Source organism: Sander lucioperca, chromosome 4 (genome assembly GCF_008315115.2).
Source record: "Sander lucioperca isolate FBNREF2018 chromosome 4, SLUC_FBN_1.2, whole genome shotgun sequence".
Taxonomy (NCBI): Eukaryota; Metazoa; Chordata; class Actinopteri; order Perciformes; family Percidae; genus Sander; species Sander lucioperca.
Genome location: NC_050176.1, coordinates 41478155 through 41498408, shown reverse-complemented (window position 1 = coordinate 41498408; position 20254 = coordinate 41478155). Strand labels below are relative to the sequence as shown.

Here is a 20254-nt window from a genome sequence, read left to right as displayed (position 1 = left end):
GTCTGATCAGAAATAAAGGAAACCTGCCAGCGTCCGCTCTGTCTTTTCAAAATAAAAAAAAATAAAAACACGTCAGGTTACTTTACAATGGCAACTATATGAAAGGCTAAAAAATCCTAAAAGTAGCTTAACTCCACCGGTTAGATAAGTTCTCCCCTCTAAAGTAGAGACACTTCAGTCAAAAACATATTCGATTTTGAGGTCTTTATCTTCCATAACATGTCTTCTTTCAGACTAGCGGAAAGAAAAGATTAATTTGACTACACTTTGTCTATTTGTGTCCGTATATTTCTCCTGAATCAGTCTGTTTTTATGAACTATTGGTACGTATATCTGTGAAAAGTAAAGCCCTGTAGTTGGTATGTATTCTACGTATGTATTACTGTATAAGAGCAGGAACAGCTGGGAGCTTCCAGTCCTTTCAGGGGGGCGTCCTGTGGCGACGACAGTTAAGTTTAGACCCCAAAACGACTAGTTCAGACTAGAGAAAAGATTTGGGGCTCCAGGGTAGCTCACCCGGTAGAGCGTGCGCTACATGTACGCTACTGAGGCTCAGTCCTCGTTGCAGCAGCTGCAGGTTCAGTTCTAACTAATTAACTTTTATTTTTGATAAATTGCTAGTGCTATTTACAGTGAACCAGACTCGTTGTAAACTGACAATTCGTGTTAGTTGATCTTGATGCGTGGCATACCGCCACAGCCTTTTGACAATCAGCTGATTGAGGCCGTAATTGCATCAGCTGGTGTATAATAGCCCAGCTGTCAGCCATTCAGTTTGGGGCCTTTTGGTTTGTAGCCATACGGCTGCTTTAAGTACCGCTCAGAACGGTTACGTGATTGTGAGTTGAAGTTGTTATTTTTGCTCTGCTGTCAATGCTTGTACACCATCTGGTAAGGATGTGGAAGAGACGACAACGTATCACATTGAAGTTTGAGCGTTAAAGAAAATTCAATGTGAAACCAGTGGAGTCATTCTGAGTCTGGTTTTAAGCGCGTCGACCGAGGCGCATTAAGGACAAAAAGGGATCAAAAATGTTGTCAGAAAGTTGCTCTCATAAATTCCGACCTGCGGCCCTTTGCTGCATGTCTATCCTCCTCTCTCTCCCCTTCCATGTCTAATCTGTCCTACCAGATAAAGGCCTAAAAGTCCCCAAAATTGTCTTTAAAAAAACTCCTGGGACGTGAACACCCGTTTCCTGGGAGAAAGTCTTGTGTTTAAGTTCACCGACTCAATAACACCTTGAGAACATAACTGACAGATTAACTGATGATGAAAATAAGTTGCAGCCCTAAAATAAATGACTCAGAAATCAGAAATATTCAGTGAAAAAAAAACATTTTGAATCTTCAGATGTGAACAGATGTAAAGTGTTTCCTGATGACAGACATAAATATATATATATATATATATATATATATATATATATATATATATATATATATATATATATATATATATATTATAAAAGCCATTATAGTCTTTTTTATGGCCACTTTTTGCAGCTTTTTTAGAGGTTTTTGTCACTTTTTCGCCGTTTTTTGAGTTTTTTTTCCCTTTGTTAGAGGTTTTTGGTCACTTTTTGTATTTAAAAACTGACAACCAATCGATGAATCTTTGTCACAAAACGTCCTTTTGCCGCGTTTTCATCACAGTGAGTTTTATTTTGAAAGGCCTTGGCCGGATGTTGTGGTTGTGCGGGGAGAAGGCGGTTTGACGCCGCTGGATGCGGAGCTGCAGTGCGGACAAACAGGCTGGAGCCGGAGAACCTGACACCCACAGACCGCCTATGACAGCCGGCCCGGCTCAGCCTCTCTCTCGCGGGGATCAGGACCTGCTTTTATCCCGGGTTAAAGACTCCCAGATGCGGCCGTAAACGCGGAAGATCAGTCCGCATCCTCCCATCCTCCCATCCTCCCATCCTCCCATCCTCCGCCTCAGGCCCGGAGGGGGACCAGCACCCCGGACAGCACCCCTCCGGACTCTGCTTTTTGTTTCTTTCCGGACTCGGCGCGTCCCGGTGCTGCAGCACCGGAGGGCGGGGCCGGTTCGGGTTTGATTTGGGGTCGCTGTTAGAGGAGGAATAGCCCAGGCTACATGGTGTTTTTTTAATTTAGTCCTGCGGGAGTGTGAGGCCCAAACCCCGGCCAACCTTCAGAGGAACGGTGGGTTTTCTGGACCAGGGCGTTTTGTGCCGAAATAAAATCCCAGATGAAGATTCCCAAAAGGCGGAAAAGGAGCGGACGGTGCGCCAGGTAGGCCTGATCCGGACCAGGTCTGGCCCGGAATACAGAGATCAGTGTGTGTGTGTGTGTGTGTGTGTGTGTGTGTGTGTGTGTGTGTGTGTGTGTGTGTGTGTGTGTGTCCCGCAGTGATAAAGCGTTACAAGGGAACTAAATGTATTGGTCCGTACCGATGGATGTTTGTGATGTTTTTTTGTGGCCTACTGATGGTCTTTTAGGACCGGGACTGATCCGGGTTGTGTCTCTGTTCTGATCTTTAATTCATAACTCGGGTCAGTCCGGGCCAGATTTATTGATCAGCGGGATGGGATGTTGCGCAAGCGCACAGTGCACCCATGACTGTGCACTGCAGAGAGGAAAGATTCAGTGTGAGTGATGCAGAGAGAGAAAGAGAGAAAGAGAGGGAGGGAGGGAGGGAGGGAGGAGGGAGGGGTGTTGGAGCGGAAGTGTGTCACTGAAACATTCATTCATTTATTTTATTGTTACAAAAATAAATCACCCTTTGTTGCCAGATCAGAACAGCAAACATATGACATAAGAAAGGTTAGAAATGTGGATTTACAGTCTGATGTACGGAATAACATTTGTGCCAAAATCACAATTCATAACAAACATAAGAAATGTAACAATACATTCAACTCACGATTCGATTCACGGTTTTAAGTTGATTTGATTTTCTCAGGAGCTGCAGACAAATGTGTGAAAAATATTCCTTAAAGGTAGGCCTACACTGTGTAGTGTTTTAAGTATTTTACTAGCTAAAATCAATGTCTTCATTCATAAATATGTCGTCATTGGTGTAAAATGACCTCTGCCAATGATCTGACTTATCCTCGTAAGCGAAGAATTTCTTATCTGTATTTACATTGGATGAGTAAGTCCCAGGAGGCTTCCACGTCGTTCCACCATTTTGAAAAACTATAATGGCTGAGAGGGACATAAAGCACTAGCCTACCTGTCTAGCTAATCCGCAACGCGTTTTCTTTCAGAGCCAGCGTCACATGACTGAAACCAGCTGAAACGGAGAAGGAGATCAGTGAGAGGTGCTTGTCACAACGTGACGTAACGGCTACCGTAGTTGCAACATGCATTTGAAAAAGCGAGGCGCTAGAGAGCACTATTCGTTTGAAAGCAAAATAGAATTTCACCGCTAGACGGGAGAAATTCCTACACAGTGTACCTTTAATTTCTATAAACTGTTGCAAATCAACAGATATGTTCTCTTATCAAAAGTGACACTGAAACTGTATTTCTTAAAGAACAAAAAATAATAAACCTACAGAATAAAAAAGATTTTCATAACAATTTTACATTTTTAAATCAAATCAAATTTTGGAAATGTCTCAAAAAAGAAATGCAATGTTACATCTTTTAACGTTCTTTTGTTTTTGGATTGTGGCACAAATAGTTTCTCGCTTAGCCTACATCTTTCTTGAATTACACAAAAAAAGATTATAAAATAATTTAAGAAGAGATAAACAGTCAAACTACAATGCTTATTACTTTATTACTTTTTCTCACTAATATGGCGGCAGAGTTCGACATATTTTGCATTTGATAAAGTAACTTCTGGGTGTTTTATAACTCTGTTTTGGGATTTTGCTGATATGAAAGTGTTCTGTGCTTATTCTTCTTCTCTATTTTCCATCTGATGTCAGATTCACCAAAACACTTTCAGTCGGAACTCGCTTATGTGTTAGAGTTTAAACTGGATACCTGGACAGATTGGTTTCTCTTTGACTGAGATCTCTCTGATAGTGCAATGAATCAAATTTTAATTAGGGAGTTCCATTTTCACTTTCTCACAGCCTACTGCATTGACCGCTCCACCTACGTAAACACCTTCCAGTAATCAACGGCGCCGTCATTACGTCAAACAGCGTAGCGCGCGTAGTGCAAGCGCAGGGTTCGGTTTGCTGGGAAAAAATTCTAAAGTTCAGCAGAAACCCAACCCCGTCAAAAAGCCCAATATTCAGCCGAATCTGAAACCGAATCTAGGATTCGGTGCATCCCTGAAAAACGATTATTTTGCTCTTTACGTTTTGCAAGTAAACTCTTATTTTCTCTTTTGTTCTGAACAGCCAGTCCTCCAAACCATACGGCGATATCGATCATTTGTTCCTCTAACCCTAATACGACCCACAGCAGCGTTTCATAAATCAACACATTCTCACTCCAATCGCGCCAAAATACGACGCTTGGTCAGGTGATTTTGGCATTTGTTATTGTTGCAAAAAGTCTCCTTTAGCGTCATATTTAGACGCTCTGGGTCGCAAATTTACGAATCCTACTATGGCCACGCCAAGACCCACCCTTGAATGGCAGCTCGATTGGTTGGGGCTAGGCACTGAGTGGTTAAGGTTAGGATAAGCCGATTGGTCAGGGGATAAGACCTGAACATGTAAGCATGGACGCCTGGCCAATAGTTGGTGTGAATGCTATTGAAGGGCGGGTCTTGGCGTTTCGTAAATTCGCCTCTGGGTCGGGAGGTAACTGACATGCAGCACAAGAACGGGACAGTTAGGTTTAGGAAAAGATGGCTGGTGGGGTTATAAAATGTACGTTTCAGTGACAAGAACTGGACACAAATGGGAGACGAACCCCCAGTTGATTTGTGAGGACTATGGTTAACTGCTCCTCAGATCTCTGCAGGGTAAATCCAGACAGCTAGCTAGACTATCTGTCCAATCTGAGTTTTCTGTTGCACGACTAAAACTACTTTTGACCGTACACATGTTCCACCAAAACAAGTTCCTTCCTGAGACTATTTAGCAGAGGCACCGTGGCTCCGTCCGGAGCTTAGCCCCGCCCACGATGATTGTGATTGGTTTAAAGAAATGCCAATAAACCAGAGCACGTTTTACTCCAATCCAGGAATGCTGTGTGGACTAGTCGGGCCTTCCTCCACAGAGCTGTGGAGGAAGGCCTGGACATGCGAGGCTATTCGTTGATCCAGATAAGGGTCCGGAAGCGCCGGAGTAAGTGTGGATGCCAGGCGGGAACTTAGCAAAAGTTATGGGTTTTAAAACAACACGTATGCTACTAGATATTCCAGCAATGTTTAATAAAAAGTGTTTTGGTGAATGTGGCTTCACAAAAGTTCAATAAAACCAGTTGAAGTCGGATGATATTCTGTGGATCTGAAGCTGTTTGTCTTTAACCTGCTGTATGAAGGCTTCTATTCTCCGCCCCCAATATGTGATGTCACTGTTTGAGCCTGCGTGTGCAGGACGACGCCTCCTCTTCCTCCCTCTTCTTCTTCTTCTTCTTCTTCTTCTCCCTGTGTTAACTGTGCATTCTGTTTTGGCTTGTAGGCTAACACAGGAACAGGAAGGGTTTTGTCCCACTCAGGATTTGTTGTAAGCCGTCAGGTTTTCCGGGAGCTCAGAACTATGGTGAGCTCGGACCGACGTCGGCAGGTTTAAAACTGGAATGATGCAAAAAACCCGGCTTCTGGCAGAGCACCCCTCCCCTTCCCCCCTCCCCTCAGGCTACATTTTACATCGCTACGTTTTGGTTTTTTAAGCGTTTGAGTTTTGAGCCCAAAGTGATCTCCGTGCACCGAGTGTTTTTAGCTGCAATAGAAGAACTAATCTCTGTTTAAACTAACATGCCCAAAACCTCATATCTCATCATCATTCTGGTATACTGGACATAAACAGGAGGCAGCGTGGAGACTCCGCCCCCTGCTGGTAGTTACCATGGTAACGTTAGTAGCTTTAAGTCTCAGAGAACGAGACGTTGTGACCGATAAGACTCAATCAGGAGGAGAAACGTTGGCGTCAGTGTTGCCAAAGGTCTCCGTTTGGAGCCATTGAGACTGCAACACAACCCCGCAGATTCCAAAACGGGTCAGAAGTGTTTCCAAATGTCTCCGGTTTAGGGGCTCGGGAACGCCAGAGCAGGGGGAATGAGAGGGGGGAACGCCAGAGCAGGGGGAATGAGAGGGGGGAACGCCAGAGCAGGGGGAATGAGAAGGGGGAACGCCAGAGCAGGGGGAATGAGAGGGGGAAACGCCAGAGCAGGGGGAATGAGAGGGGGAAACGCCAGAGCAGGGGGAATGAGAGGGGGAAACGCCAGAGCAGGGGGAATGAGAGGGGGAAATGCCAGAGCAGGGGGAATGAGAGGGGGAAACGCCAGAGCAGGGGGAATGAGAGGGGGAAACGCCAGAGCAGGGGGAATGAGAAGGGGGAACACCAGAGCAGGGGGAATGAGAGGGGGAAACGCCAGAGCAGGGGGAATGAGAAGGGGGAACGCCAGAGCAGGGGGAATGAGAGGGGGACACGCCAGAGCAGGGGGAATGAGAGGGGGAAACGTCAGAGCAGGGGGAATGAGAGGGGGAAACGTAGCAGAAGATGTTTGTTTTTAAAACCAAAACGTAGCGGTGTAAATGTAACCCTAGTAACAGGAACTCGTAGATCTGCCGGTGAAGAAGAAGAGCAGACTGAGGGTTGAAGGTTTCGAGAAAGTGTCTGTCAGGATGTTTCACTCTGCTGCCGAGACGCTGCTGGACCTCACAGTTTCTCTCCGTTACACTCCAATCATTTATCCATGTCACTTCAAGAGAAGTCCCGCCCCTTCCTGTGACCACCATGGGACTTTATTTCGGAAAACGTGTGTCCGGTAGTGAACGTGGAGAGACAGGTAATGTTTAGATCCTGTTTGAATTGAGCCATGAATTACACATCTGATGTTTGTCAGTTTAAAAGATAATTTAGCGAGTGAAGAAAGTCTCAGTTTGTCGTAAGTTTTGTTGTAGTACCACTTAGTTTAGTGTGAAACTGCTCACAGAAACAATACATCCTGGTACCAAACACACAGACATCGTAGCTTCAGAGAGACGTCACTCAGACACTTTGGGCTGACGAGTCTTTCTAATGACGCCTTCTCAGAGTCTGATACTTCAACTATCTTAAGAAACATGTGACTAGGTGTCAGAGAAGCATCATAAGCGCCAAAAAGAGCGCCAAAAAACCCCAGTTCTACGACAAACTGAGACTTTCTTCACTCGCTACAATATCTCTTAAACTGACAAATATCATATGTGTAATTCATGGCTCAATTCAAACAGGATCAAAACATTACTTGTCCCGCCCCGTTCACTACCGGACACACTTTTACCGAAATAAAGTCCCGTGGTGGACACAGGAAGGGGGCGTTCTCCTCTTTCTTCAGAGAAACTCTGTGGTCCCGCCCCTCTGCAGTGATTGGGCGGCTCAGCGGTGTGTTGAGGCGTGCAGCACGTTTCACTACATCTCCAGTGTTGCGGTGGATCACTGCAGGTGCAGAGAAGCCGTTGTCGAGACACGATGGGAGTCCCTACGCGACGGGAGAACGGCCGCCATCTTGGAAAGCTAGCTACGGCAACACCACTTGGACAAACCAAATAGTTACGGTGGAAAGGTCCATATATATATATATATATATATATATATATATATATCTCACTTGTGTTTTCCATGGGTCAAATTTTGTCCCGTTTAACGTTTTTTATATCACAAATATGGGTTTCTTTCAACCAAATTGCCCGAAAATAACATACAAAATGGTTTCAAAATAGTCTCCTGACTAAACTGTCCTCTGATCTTAACTATTAGGCAAAATAATTAATAATTTCTGGGTTTTTTTTACTCAGAATTTTGGTATAATGTCATACAAATTAGTTTGTTGACCATGAATAAAAAATAGCGTTAAACGTATCGTCTTCCCGTAGACCATGAACTCGTCTTTCCGGGTCAAAATTTTAAATGTTTTTTGAAAACTTTTTTTGGCACTTCTGACTCTTTCTCTAAATGTTTTTGTCACTTTTTGTCAAGGTCTATATGTGTAGGTCTAGACCTACATATATATATATACATGATTTTCCTTTTATTTTTTTATGGGTAGTTGGCAGTTGTTTAGCCACCGATCGGTGACTGCGAGCCGGCTACAGACACTGCCAGATAACGGCACTCTCATCGGCGTAGCGGTTGAGTTTAGCCCCGAAAAAGTCAGTGTCATTCAGCCACGACAGTTTAGTTCAGACACTGAAACGACATGTTAAGTTTAGGAAAACGACAGTGGTTTGGGTTGAAACACTACCGAGGAACGAACACGCGTTTCCTGGGTGAAAGTATTTTGGCACTTTGTCCGAGTGGTGTCGCCGTAGCTAGCTGTCAAAGACAGCAGGCGTTCTGTTCTGCACACCGCGTAGGGGACTCGCCTCGCGTCTCGACAGCCTCCTCCCCTCTTTGTCCCAGTCCGTCCAGTCCTGTGCGGGGCGCTGGTCTGACTGGAAACACAGCGGACACTCTCCATGATATCTCTGCAGTCCGCCTGAGCTCTGCATGCACTGATGGCGGCCCGTGGCATTTTGCATGCAGAACAGAACAGCATGGTTTGGGGACTGACATGCATTACTATGAATTTGAAATCCCCCCCCCTCACCCACGAATCCACTGAAGCCTGACGACCATTCACAGCAGACGTGTTGCGTCAGAGCAGAGTCAAACAGCCGAGCACTGACGGGACAGACGGGCACTTACGGGTGAACGTAGCGGCTGGGAGAGTTGGTGATCCACTACGGGGTTTTTCCCGCCATTATGAGGTTTAGGTGCAGCACCTGAGCTGCTTTGGGCAGCCAGATGAATGTAACTAAAATACCTTCCTAAGATCTAATCCTGAACACCTAAATCTAAACACCCGCCCCCGCCAAATACACTCTCCTTAGTCTTCCTCAGAGCGAGGGAAAACACTGCACTATAATCCATATTCAGTGTGAAGGAACGGAGTGTGTGGTTGGCAGCAATGGCGTAGGTGTTGGTCCAACATTGAGGGGGACACATTGTGTCCCACCCCCCAGTGGGGTCCCAGAAACCTTTGGCCGTCAAACACTTCATTTCCTGCATTCTGGTGAATTTCACTGCATCGATTTATGGTGCAAATATCTTTATTTATGTAAAGGAAACTATTATTCTCCTGTATTGTTCACAACTTTCTGCATATTCCAAACATCATCACATGTTTTGGGATGTTTTGTCCAGGAATCATGTTCATCTCAAGGACTAATCTGTTAGAGAAGGAGAGTTAAAGTGTTAAAGCCAGAAGCTCCAAAGTTTGAATCTACATAACAGACATTTACATGTGGAAATATGCTGGCTCTATACACGCTAAAAGTCCTGATTATTTACATGGAGTCTGGTGGGTTTGGTGATGGTGATTTCGGGGTTAAACTAAAAGGATCTTACTCTTTAACTTAAAGGTCTATCTCTGTAGGGATCCATCCCATAATGTTGTCAGACACTTAGAATAATAATCTGAGTCTGTCAGCAGCAACAACAGAACTTTTAGTGACTCTAACTGATGCTGAACATTAGTCCTGTAGGGTTACATTACAGTTTGTTTCTTGCTTAATACTGGACCAGTTTTAAAGATTGTTGTTCCATCAGTCACTTAGACACAAAAAGATAGGAAAATAGTGTCCGGGTTGAAAAAAAAACCTGAATTACCCTTAATTTCCTTTGGGATAAATAAAGTATCTCTATCTATCTAAACAGAAGAGGCCCCAGAATGGAGCCATGGGGAACATTTGTCCTGTAGGGTTACACAGCAGCTCGTTTCTTTAGTAGAAATAGCGGAGTAGAAGTAGAAAGTGGCACGAAAAGAAAAGACTCAAGTGAAGTACAAGTACCTCAACATTTAGACTGAAGTACAGTACTGGAGTAAATGTTCTTAGTTACATTCCACCCCCTGATTGATTGATTGATTGATTGATTGCTCCGCTGCTGGTTAACGGTTTCCTGTTGTGATCTCCGATGATCCGTTGGAGTCGGGATGAGTGCAGAGTGTCCGGCTGCTTCCTCTCTGCACACATGATATTTGCTCCAGTTTCTGCAAATACCATCACCCCCCCCCCCCATCCCCCAACCCTCTCACCGGCCTGTAGCCTGATCCAGCTGCAGAATGGCTTCTAATGGCCGCCAGCCATCTCTGATAATAATGCCTGTTTTGAGAGTGAAACCGCGGTCTCACCGAGCCTCCCAGTAACCAACTCGTGCGAGTGTTTCCCGTCCTGACGCTGTTACTTCTTCTCCCCTCTCTGTTCCTGCAGATAAATGGCTCTTTTAAGCTGGGAGCTGCTCGTGTTCTGTCTAGCTGGCAGATGCAGTGCCTAGTCCCCGGCCTCCAGGACAACGCCAACATGAACGGGACGTCGGAGCAGGCCGACATCCTGCCGCCCAACTGCATGGTCAAGGACCGATGGAAAGTGGTGAGTCTTAAAGACACGTTTGGAACAAAAAAAACCCGGCGTTCCGGCGATTCTCCGCAGGGTTGTGCGGCGGGGGGAGTGTCACTGAAACGGCCCATTTCTGTGCCGTCCTGTTTTGTTGTTTAACCCCTCCAACGTAGCACAAGTAGGCTTTATATTTCACAGTTACTGTTTTCCTTCAGATCGTTTATAGATCTCGACATTTTTCCGAGCGCACTTGAAGGCAGCTTCATTTCACAGGAAAGAGAAAAAGAAAAGAGACGGAGGGACTGAGGAAACCAGCCCGTTCTCACTCCCAACTGGTAAAATACAGATACTTGGTCAGTGTCTCTCAGATGCAGAAATCCCCTTTTAGCATCTGTGTGGAACGCACCGGGCAGAGCAGCAGCTCGACCACGGCACTGTAAGATGACTTAGTATTAAGAGAGACAACAGTAGAGAGTAGTATGTAGAGACAACAGTAGAGAGTAGTATGTAGAGACAACAGTAGAGAGTAGTATGTAGAGACAACAGTAGAGAGTAGTATGTAGAGACAACAGTAGAGAGTAGTATGTAGAGACACAACAGTAGAGAGTAGTATGTAGAGAGACAACAGTAGAGAGTAGTATGTAGAGACAACAGTATAGAGTAGTATGTAGAGAGACAACAGTAGAGAGTAGTATGTAGAGACAACAGTAGAGAGTAGTATGTAGAGACAACAGTAGAGAGTAGTATGTAGAGACAACAGTAGAGAGTAGTATGTAGAGACAACAGTAGAGAGTAGTATGTAGAGAGACAACAGTAGAGAGCAGTATGTAGAGACAACAGTAGAGAGTAGTATGTAGAGAGAACAGTAGAGAGTAGTATGAAGAGAGAACAGTAGAGAGTAGTATGTAGAGAGACAACAGTAGAGAGTAGTATGAACAGAGACAACAGTAGAGAGTAGTATGTAGAGAGAACAGTAGAGAGTAGTATGTAGAGAGACAACAGTAGAGAGTAGTATGAACAGAGACAACAGTAGAGAGTAGTATGAACAGAGACAACAGTAGAGAGTAGTATGTAGAGACAACAGTAGAGAGTACTATGTAGAGACAACAGTAGAGAGTAGTATGTAGAGAGACAACAGTAGAGAGTAGTATGTAGAGAGTCGACAGTAGAGAGTAGTATTAGAGAGTAGTATGTAGAGAGACAACAGTAGAGAGTAGTATGTAGAGAGTCGACAGTAGAGAGTAGTATGTAGAGAGACAACAGTAGAGAGTAGTATGTAGAGAGACAGCAGTAGAGAGTAGTATGTAGAGAGAACAGTAGAGAGTAGTATGTAGAGAGACAACAGTAGAGAGTAGTATGTAGAGACAACAGTAGAGAGTAGTATGAAGAGACAACAGTAGAGAGTAGTATGTAGAGACAACGGTAGAGAGTAGTATGTACAGAGACAACAGTAGAGAGTAGTATGTAGAGAGTCGACAGTAGAGAGTAGTATGTAGAGACAACAGTAGAGAGTAGTATGTAGAGAGTCAACAGTACAGAGTAGTATGTAGAGACAACAGTAGAGAGTAGTATGTAGAGACAACAGTAGAGACTAGTATGTAGAGAGAACAGTAGAGAGTAGTATGTAGAGAGACAACAGTAGAGAGTAGTATGAACAGAGACAACAGTAGAGAGTAGTATGTAGAGACAACAGTAGAGAGTAGTATGTAGAGACAACAGTAGAGAGTAGTATGTAGAGACAACAGTAGAGAGTAGTATGTAGAGAGTCGACAGTAGAGAGTAGTATTAGAGAGTAGTATGTAGAGAGACAACAGTAGAGAGTAGTATGTAGAGAGTCAACAGTAGAGAGTAGTATGTAGAGAGTCGACAGTAGAGAGTAGTATTAGAGAGTAGTATGTAGAGACAACAGTAGAGAGTAGTATTAGAGAGTAGTATGTAGAGAGACAACAGTAGAGAGTAGTATGTAGAGACAACAGTAGAGAGTAGTATGTAGAGAGACAACAGTAGAGAGTAGTATGTAGAGACAACAGTAGAGAGTAGTATGTAGAGACAACAGTAGAGAGTAGTATGTAGAGAGACAACAGTAGAGAGTAGTATGTAGAGACAACAGTAGAGAGTAGTATGTAGAGACAACAGTAGAGAGTAGTATGTAGAGAGACAACAGTAGAGAGTAGTATGTAGAGACAACAGTAGAGAGTAGTATGAAGAGAGAACAGTAGAGAGTAGTATGTAGAGAGACAACAGTAGAGAGTAGTATGAACAGAGACAACAGTAGAGAGTAGTATGTAGAGACAACAGTAGAGAGTAGTATGTAGAGACAACAGTAGAGAGTAGTATGTAGAGAGACAACAGTAGCGAGTAGTATGTAGAGAGTCGACAGTAGAGAGTAGTATTAGAGAGTAGTATGTAGAGAGACAACAGTAGAGAGTAGTATGTAGAGAGTCGACAGTAGAGAGTAGTATTAGAGAGTAGTATGTAGAGACAACAGTAGAGAGTAGTATTAGAGAGTAGTATGTAGAGAGACAACAGTAGAGAGTAGTATGTAGAGAGACAACAGTAGAGAGTAGTATGTAGAGAGACAACAGTAGAGAGTAGTATGTAGAGACAACAGTAGAGAGTAGTATGAAGAGACAACAGTAGAGAGTAGTATGTAGAGAGACAACAGTAGAGAGTAGTATGTAGAGAGACAACAGTAGAGAGTAGTATGTAGAGAGACAGCAGTAGAGAGTAGTATGTAGAGAGAACAGTAGAGAGTAGTATGTAGAGAGACAACAGTAGAGAGTAGTATGTAGAGACAACAGTAGAGAGTAGTATGAAGAGACAACAGTAGAGAGTAGTATGTAGAGACAACAGTAGAGAGTAGTATGTACAGAGACAACAGTAGAGAGTAGTATGTAGAGAGTCGACAGTAGAGAGTAGTATGTAGAGACAACAGTAGAGAGTAGTATGTAGAGAGTCAACAGTACAGAGTAGTATGTAGAGACAACAGTAGAGAGTAGTATGTAGAGACAACAGTAGAGACTAGTATGTAGAGAGAACAGTAGAGAGTAGTATGAACAGAGACAAAAGTAGAGAGTAGTATGTAGAGACAACAGTAGAGAGTAGTATGAACAGAGACAACAGTAGAGAGTAGTATGTAGAGACAACAGTAGAGAGTAGTATGTAGAGAGAACAGTAGAGAGTAGTATGTAGAGACACAACAGTAGAGAGTAGTATGAACAGAGACAACAGTAGAGAGTAGTATGAACAGAGACAACAGTAGAGAGTAGTATGTAGAGAGACAACAGTAGAGAGTAGTATGTAGAGACAACGGTAGAGAGTAGTATGTAGAGAGACAACAGTAGAGAGTAGTATGTAGAGAGACAACAGTAGAGAGTAGTATGAAGAGAGACAACAGTAGAGAGTAGTATGTAGAGAGACAACAGTAGAGAGTAGTATGAAGAGAGACAACAGTAGAGAGTAGTATGTAGAGAGACAGCAGTAGAGAGTAGTATGTAGAGAGACAACAGTAGAGAGTAGTATGTAGAGAGACAACAGTAGAGAGTAGTATGTAGAGAGACAACAGTAGAGAGTAGTATGTAGAGAGACAGCAGTAGAGAGTAGTATGTAGAGAGACAACAGTAGAGAGTAGTATGTAGAGAGACAGCAGTAGAGAGTAGTATTAAGAGAGACAACAGTAGAGAGTAGTATGTAGAGAGACAGCAGTAGAGAGTAGTATGTAGAGAGACAACAGTAGAGAGTAGTATGAAGAGAGACAACAGTAGAGAGTAGTATGTAGAGAGACAACAGTAGAGAGTAGTATGTAGAGACAGCAGTAGAGAGTAGTATTAAGAGAGACAACAGTAGAGAGTAGTATGAAGAGAGACAACAGTAGAGAGTAGTATGAAGAGAGACAACAGTAGAGAGTAGTATGAAGAGAGACAACAGTAGAGAGTAGTATGTAGAGAGACAACAGTAGAGAGTAGTATGTAGAGACAACAGTAGAGAGTAGTATGTAGAGAGACAACAGTAGAGAGTAGTATGTAGAGAGACAACAGTAGAGAGTAGTATGTAGAGAGACAACAGTAGAGAGTAGTATGAAGAGAGACAACAGTCGAGAGTAGTATGGAGTTTTATTCCTGTGTACTACACAGCACGTTCCTCTTTGATTTTACGTTCACATTTTGTAATAATTTCCATGAAAACCTTGCTGTCCCACTGCTAAAGTTGAGTTGGTCTCCCCCCCCCTTCTCTTCATTTTCTTCCTCCTTTTTTATAAACTTCCTTCATGTACTTTTGTCCTTTTTCTCAGTTCTGTTTGTCCTTCATTTTCCCCTCCTTCTTTCGTGTTCCCTTTGTCATGTTATCATCCCTTCTCACTCTTTGCTGGTTTATGATCGCTGGCTGAATCTGGACTGTGTAATATTATGGTTATAATATAATATATATAATATATAAGTGTGCGTGTTGAAGCCGGACGGTTCAGTGGTTCAGACACTAAATTGATCAGTGAAGTGCAAACGGCCCGCAGGCTCCACGCTGCGATCTGATTGGCTCAGACAGGAGTGCATTATATAACTTCTACTTTCAGAAACCAAAGGACGCTCAAATGTCTCTGGGGAAAGTTATATACATTTATTATTTTACACGTCTGAGCCGTTTAACGCACACTATGCTTGTTACACACACAGGGACGCGCAGCAGCACACAACCATGCAGGAGATTAAAAATAAAAAATGTACAATTTGAAATAGTATTATATCTTTTGCTCGCACGCTTTCACTTCACGCACGAGCAGATCAGTTTCTTCTCCTGAACATCTCTCCTTCCCGATCAGCAAATCCTCCATCATAACAGCAATGCTCCAAGGTTCAAATACGCCTGGCTTTTAAAGGGAATGGGAGATGATCTCTGATTGGTTGATTACATGTTACGCCCAAAACACACCTCTGATTAATGAAGACACTAAGTACAACCCTTTAGAACCATGCGTCTGGCGCACGGACCCTTTTTTCTGCCGTCAAACTAGCAAAAGGGGATTCGTACATGCCCTAAACACATCTGCGCCAGGCGCTTCACGCTGTGCGCTCAGATCATTAAAATAGGGCCCGTGGAATAACTCTGTGGAGAGAGAGTCTCTTCACTTAGAGAACCAGGGTTACCTTGTAACCGGACGTTATCGCCATACTCACTCAACGTTATTGCAGATTTAGCCCTATAGCTAACACCGGTTTGTGTCACAGCTGAAGAAGATCGGAGGCGGCGGGTTCGGGGAGATCTACGAGGCCTTGGACCTGCTGACGCGGGAGAACGTGGCGCTGAAGGTGGAGTCGGCCCAGCAGCCCAAACAGGTGCTGAAGATGGAGGTGGCGGTGCTGAAGAAGCTGCAGGGTGAGACACATTTAAACAGCGCGGAAATGTAACTTATTCTAAAGGAATCTAGCCAACAATATAACGGCCTACAAGTCCCGCTGACATAATTAGACCATTAAACACACAACTGCTTGGACACCAAAGACACAGGCATCAAGATGTTGCAGTAGAATATTTTTTACAGTGTGATTAACCCCTCTGCTCTTTCCTTTTTTCTTTTCCAGGTAAAAATCACGTCTGTAAGTTCATTGGCTGCGGGAGAAACGACAAATTCAACTACGTGGTCATGCAGCTTCAGGTGAGTCTACATGGGCCTACAAAGGCTTTTATTGTGAAGGATATAAAAAATACACACTCGACAGACACAGATAATGTTGTTAGCATTCAACAACTCCAGCTGTGATGAAGGTTTAAGAGTGACGGAGGGGAAAACAAGCAGCGCCACAAGATGCAACCGAGGGCCGAAACGCTAACAGCGTGCCTGTAGTTAGCTAAAAGATTTACGCATGTCAAAGGATACATCTAGCTAATGGAAGGCATGTGTTACATTGCCGTAGCCACGGGTGTGCCAGGGTGTGCCGGTGCCACCCAAAGTGGCAAAATAAAATTTAGATGCAGAATTATTTTTATAGTCTTAATATGACATAGTTTTCTAAACTTGGGCTACTGTTGTTGACTTGCAATAGTTGTTCATTTTCAAATTTAACTTCGACAACTTTAAGCAGAGTGGAGAGTTATTATGTAGGCCGGTTGAAATATATTTGTAGAGGTACACATTAATCTAATAAATGTGGCACACCTAGTTTTTCTAAAGCACACCCAGAGTCTCTTTTCTGGCTACCGTACTGATGTGTTAGCAAGTTAAGAAACTTGAAAATAAAATACTTTAGCTTTAATTCATCTACATGTCACTATAACACAAGTTACATCCTGTCAAAATGCTTTAACTTAACTTACAGAAATATAGATAGCCTAAAACTGACGTTTGGATATTTGACTTGCTGCAAACGTAACATTATTCATAACGTTAGCTTAGCATCTTCCCATTCTCTCTGCTGATTCCTCAACACCAGTTTGGAGGACTGGTTGGTTGTAAACTAATGACAAAGACTCATGGGAAATGCAGCTGTTGAGTTACAATAAAATGAGCATTTGTTTGGGGTGTTCAGATAAAAAGCAGCTGAAGACACTTGTTTTAACTCGCTTTTGTCTCATTTTTGTAACTTTGGGCTTTTAGTCTTTTAATCTTTTACTTTTCAGTGTATTTCATTTATTTTGCTTGCTTATTTTCTGTTTGGATCTTCTGTTTGTATTTTCACAAATGTTTATCATGTGAAGCACTTTGTGACTTTGTCTGTAAAAGGTGCTATATCAAATAAACTCATTATTATTATTATTATTATATTGTTTGTGGATGCCTACTTGTTCACTTCCACTGGGGTTTCTGTCTGTGTTGTTGCAGGGGCGTAACCTGGCGGACCTGCGGAGGAGTCAGCCCAGAGGGACCTTCACCATGAGCACCACCCTGCGGCTCGGGAAGCAGATCCTGGAGTCCATCGAAGCCATCCACTCAGTGGGCTTCCTGCACCGAGACATCAAACCGGTACGATGGGAACCCGATCTCCTTTAACGGTCCGGTCATATTTCAGCTTTTGATTGACAGTTAGTCTGGAATTGCAGGTGTGGCTACACCGCAGATACATTCTGGGATAGGAGAGAAAAACTGCTCCATGCTGTTTGCATTTCGTTAAACCAATCACAATCATCTTGGGCGGTGCTGAGCTCCGCGATCTGTGCTGCCTGCACGATCCGATATGCGCCAGCGCATAAATATATGCGCATGCGCATAGATATGTAGTAGAAAACGTGACGGTTTCCCAACACTATTTGTATCACGCATGCGTCCGTGTCCTACGCCTTGCCGACATTGTTATTTTTGTTACATGTAGTGTGGGGATGTTGTGATGTTTTTAAATGTAGCTTACGCTATTACGAGGTGTTTACGTGGTTGCCAATCCAAAATAATAAAGGAGTTGTTACATGTTACATGAACATACACCATTTTGGTTACATGTGGAATGAAGGCTGAGTCTTTCTGTCACTGCAGACCTTCAGTTTCTTCCACACTCCCTTTGCGAGCGTTGTGAAATCAATGAAATTCCCGCGGTGCAAAGGCAACTGTATCTGAGAAACGGTTTCTGCCTTTTCTTCCTGCAGTCAAACTTTGCGATGGGCCGGCTTCCCTCCACCTACAGGAAGTGCTACATGCTGGACTTTGGTCTGGCGCGGCAATACACCAACACCACCGGAGAGGTCCGACCGGTAAGAAACCAATTAGAGGAAGTGTTCCCAGACTTTGATCCCCTGTTGTATGGAAAGAGAACAACATTTAGGAATTGTTTCTGTGACCGTTAGAAGCTGAAATCTAAATCACAATTAAAATTTCAATAATTGCACAGCCCTAATTTGATTGATTGATTACGAAATGAATATGAAGACATTAAATTATAGTTGGGAGAACATTTTTTATCTTTTTCATTTGTTGGTTTTAAGCAGCAATGATCTTTCGTACTAAAACACAAACTCTTGTCTCTGTTGTCCTCTGATTTGTTGTTTACGGTTCAGGTTATTTTAAGCTGCTTAAAAAACAATAACCTAGTTATATAAAGGTAAAAAGAAGCAGACAGACAGACAGACAGAGAGACAGACAGACAGAGAGACAGATGGACAGACAGACAGACAGACAGACAGACAGACAGAGAGACAGAGAGACAGACGGACAGACAGACAGACAGACAGACAGAGAGACAGAGACAGACGGACAGACAGAGAGACAGACAGACAGACAGACAGAGAGACAGGCAGACAGAGTGACAGAGAGACAGACAGGCAGACAGAGAGACAGGCAGACAGAGTGACAGAGAGACAGACAGGCAGACAGAGAAGACACAGACAGACCTACAAACAGACAGAGAGGACATACATACAGACATACAGACAGACAGACAGGCAGACAGAGAGACAGACAGATGAGGTGTGTTTGCTGCATTGCAGCACATTAGTTGAAGAGATCACTGTCTGTTAGTCTGTCCAGATGTCCAGATGTCCAGATGTGCGAGTGTTCAATAAGGACTGACAAGTGTCCTGATGCTGCATGAGAGGCGTTTCTACATGTTGTCGCTGCCGTGTGAAAACCCTGTCTGTCCCAAACCATCCTGTTGTTTCTAAGGAAACTAAAAAAAGTAACTTGTAAACATTTTATTGAGCCATTTACCTCAGACGAAGTCAGAAGAAGTCGCCACGTCACTGTGTAAATATGTGTAAAACCCAGAGACAGACAGACAGACGTAAAGGCTGACCAGTAGCGTTGATTTATGTAAAAATATTAAAAGGAACAAACATGCAATGTTTCTGCCCGACAAGGTCTCACATGTCCACACCTTCCTCCAGAGCGCTGTAGAAGAAGGTCTGTCTAGTACAGTACACACAAAACGTGCTCTGGATTATTGACATTTCTTTAAACCAATCACAATTGTCTTGTGCAGTGCTAAGCTCCAGACGGAGCCACGGTGCCTCTGCTAAATAGTCTCAGGAAGGAACTTGTTTTGGTGGAACATGTGGACGTTCAAAAGTAGTTTTAGTGGTGCAACAGAAAACTCAGATTGGACAGATAGTCTAGCTAGCTGTCTGGATTCACCCTGCAGAGATCTGAGGAGCAGTTAACCATAGTCCTCACAAATCCACCAGAGGATAGAACGCCAACACAGAGATTTACGATCCCGTAAATGAGACATTGTGGAGATAGACTACTGTTAGCTTTCTTCCTCTAACTCTAATTCGTTCGTGACGTCTCTCCATCAGACTGGACTCTGAGATATTTTTAGATCAGCGAGAGAGCTTCTCCTCTCCTCCTGCTTCTGTTGCAACAGTGAGATGAATATTTGATGCTCCTGCATGCGTCAGAGACCTCTCTCTCTCTCTCTCTCTCTGTCTCTCTCTCTCTGTCTCTCTCTCTCTGTCTCTCTCTCTCTCTGTCTCTCTCTCTCTGTCTCTCTCTCTCTCTTTCTCTCTGTCTCTCTCTCTCTCTCTGTCTCTCTCTCTCTCTGTCTCTCTCTCTCTCTCTCTCTCTGTCTCTCTCTCTCTCTCTCTCTCTCTCTTTCTCTCTATCTCTCTCTCTGTCTCTCTCTCTCTATCTCTCTCTCTCTGTCTCTCGCTTTCTCTCTATCTCTCTCTCTCTCTCTGTCTCTATCTCTCTCTCTCTCTCTCTCTGTCTCTCTCTCTCTCTCTCTCTCTGTCTCTCTCTCTCTCTCTCTCTCTGTCTCTCTCTCTCTGTCTCTCTGTCTCTCTCTCTCTCTCTGTCTCTCTCTCTCTGTCTCTCTCTCTGTCTCTCTCTGTCTCCCTCTCTCTCTGTCTCTCTCTTTCTCTCTATCTCTCTCTCTCTCTCAC

At 43.6% G+C, this 20254-nt stretch overlaps 1 protein-coding gene and 1 long non-coding RNA gene across 4 annotated transcripts in view; both read left to right on the top strand.

Annotated features, from left to right (window-relative positions):
• The window catches only part of ttbk1a (tau tubulin kinase 1a), a 64815-nt gene that overhangs the window by 394 nt on the left and 44167 nt on the right, over positions 1 to 20254 (top strand). Inside the window, exons 1-6 of one of the 3 annotated variants that reach the window (XM_031297130.2) lie at positions 1697 to 2253; positions 10331 to 10489; positions 15679 to 15826; positions 16033 to 16106; positions 17271 to 17411; positions 18026 to 18130. In XM_031297130.2, coding sequence (XP_031152990.1) covers positions 10382 to 10489; positions 15679 to 15826; positions 16033 to 16106; positions 17271 to 17411; positions 18026 to 18130 — 576 coding nt within the window. In that variant the 5' untranslated portion in view covers positions 1697 to 2253; positions 10331 to 10381. Of the gene's footprint in view, positions 1 to 1696; positions 2254 to 5544; positions 5637 to 10330; positions 10490 to 15678; positions 15827 to 16032; positions 16107 to 17270; positions 17412 to 18025; positions 18131 to 20254 lie in introns of those variants that run through there. The other 2 variants (XM_031297129.2, XM_031297131.2) reach the window with 2 other exon arrangements.
• On the top strand, positions 5647 to 6265 carry LOC116048162. Its single transcript, XR_004104563.1, has 3 exons — positions 5647 to 5808; positions 6098 to 6099; positions 6237 to 6265. It is a non-coding gene; the product is annotated as an uncharacterized LOC116048162 (long non-coding RNA).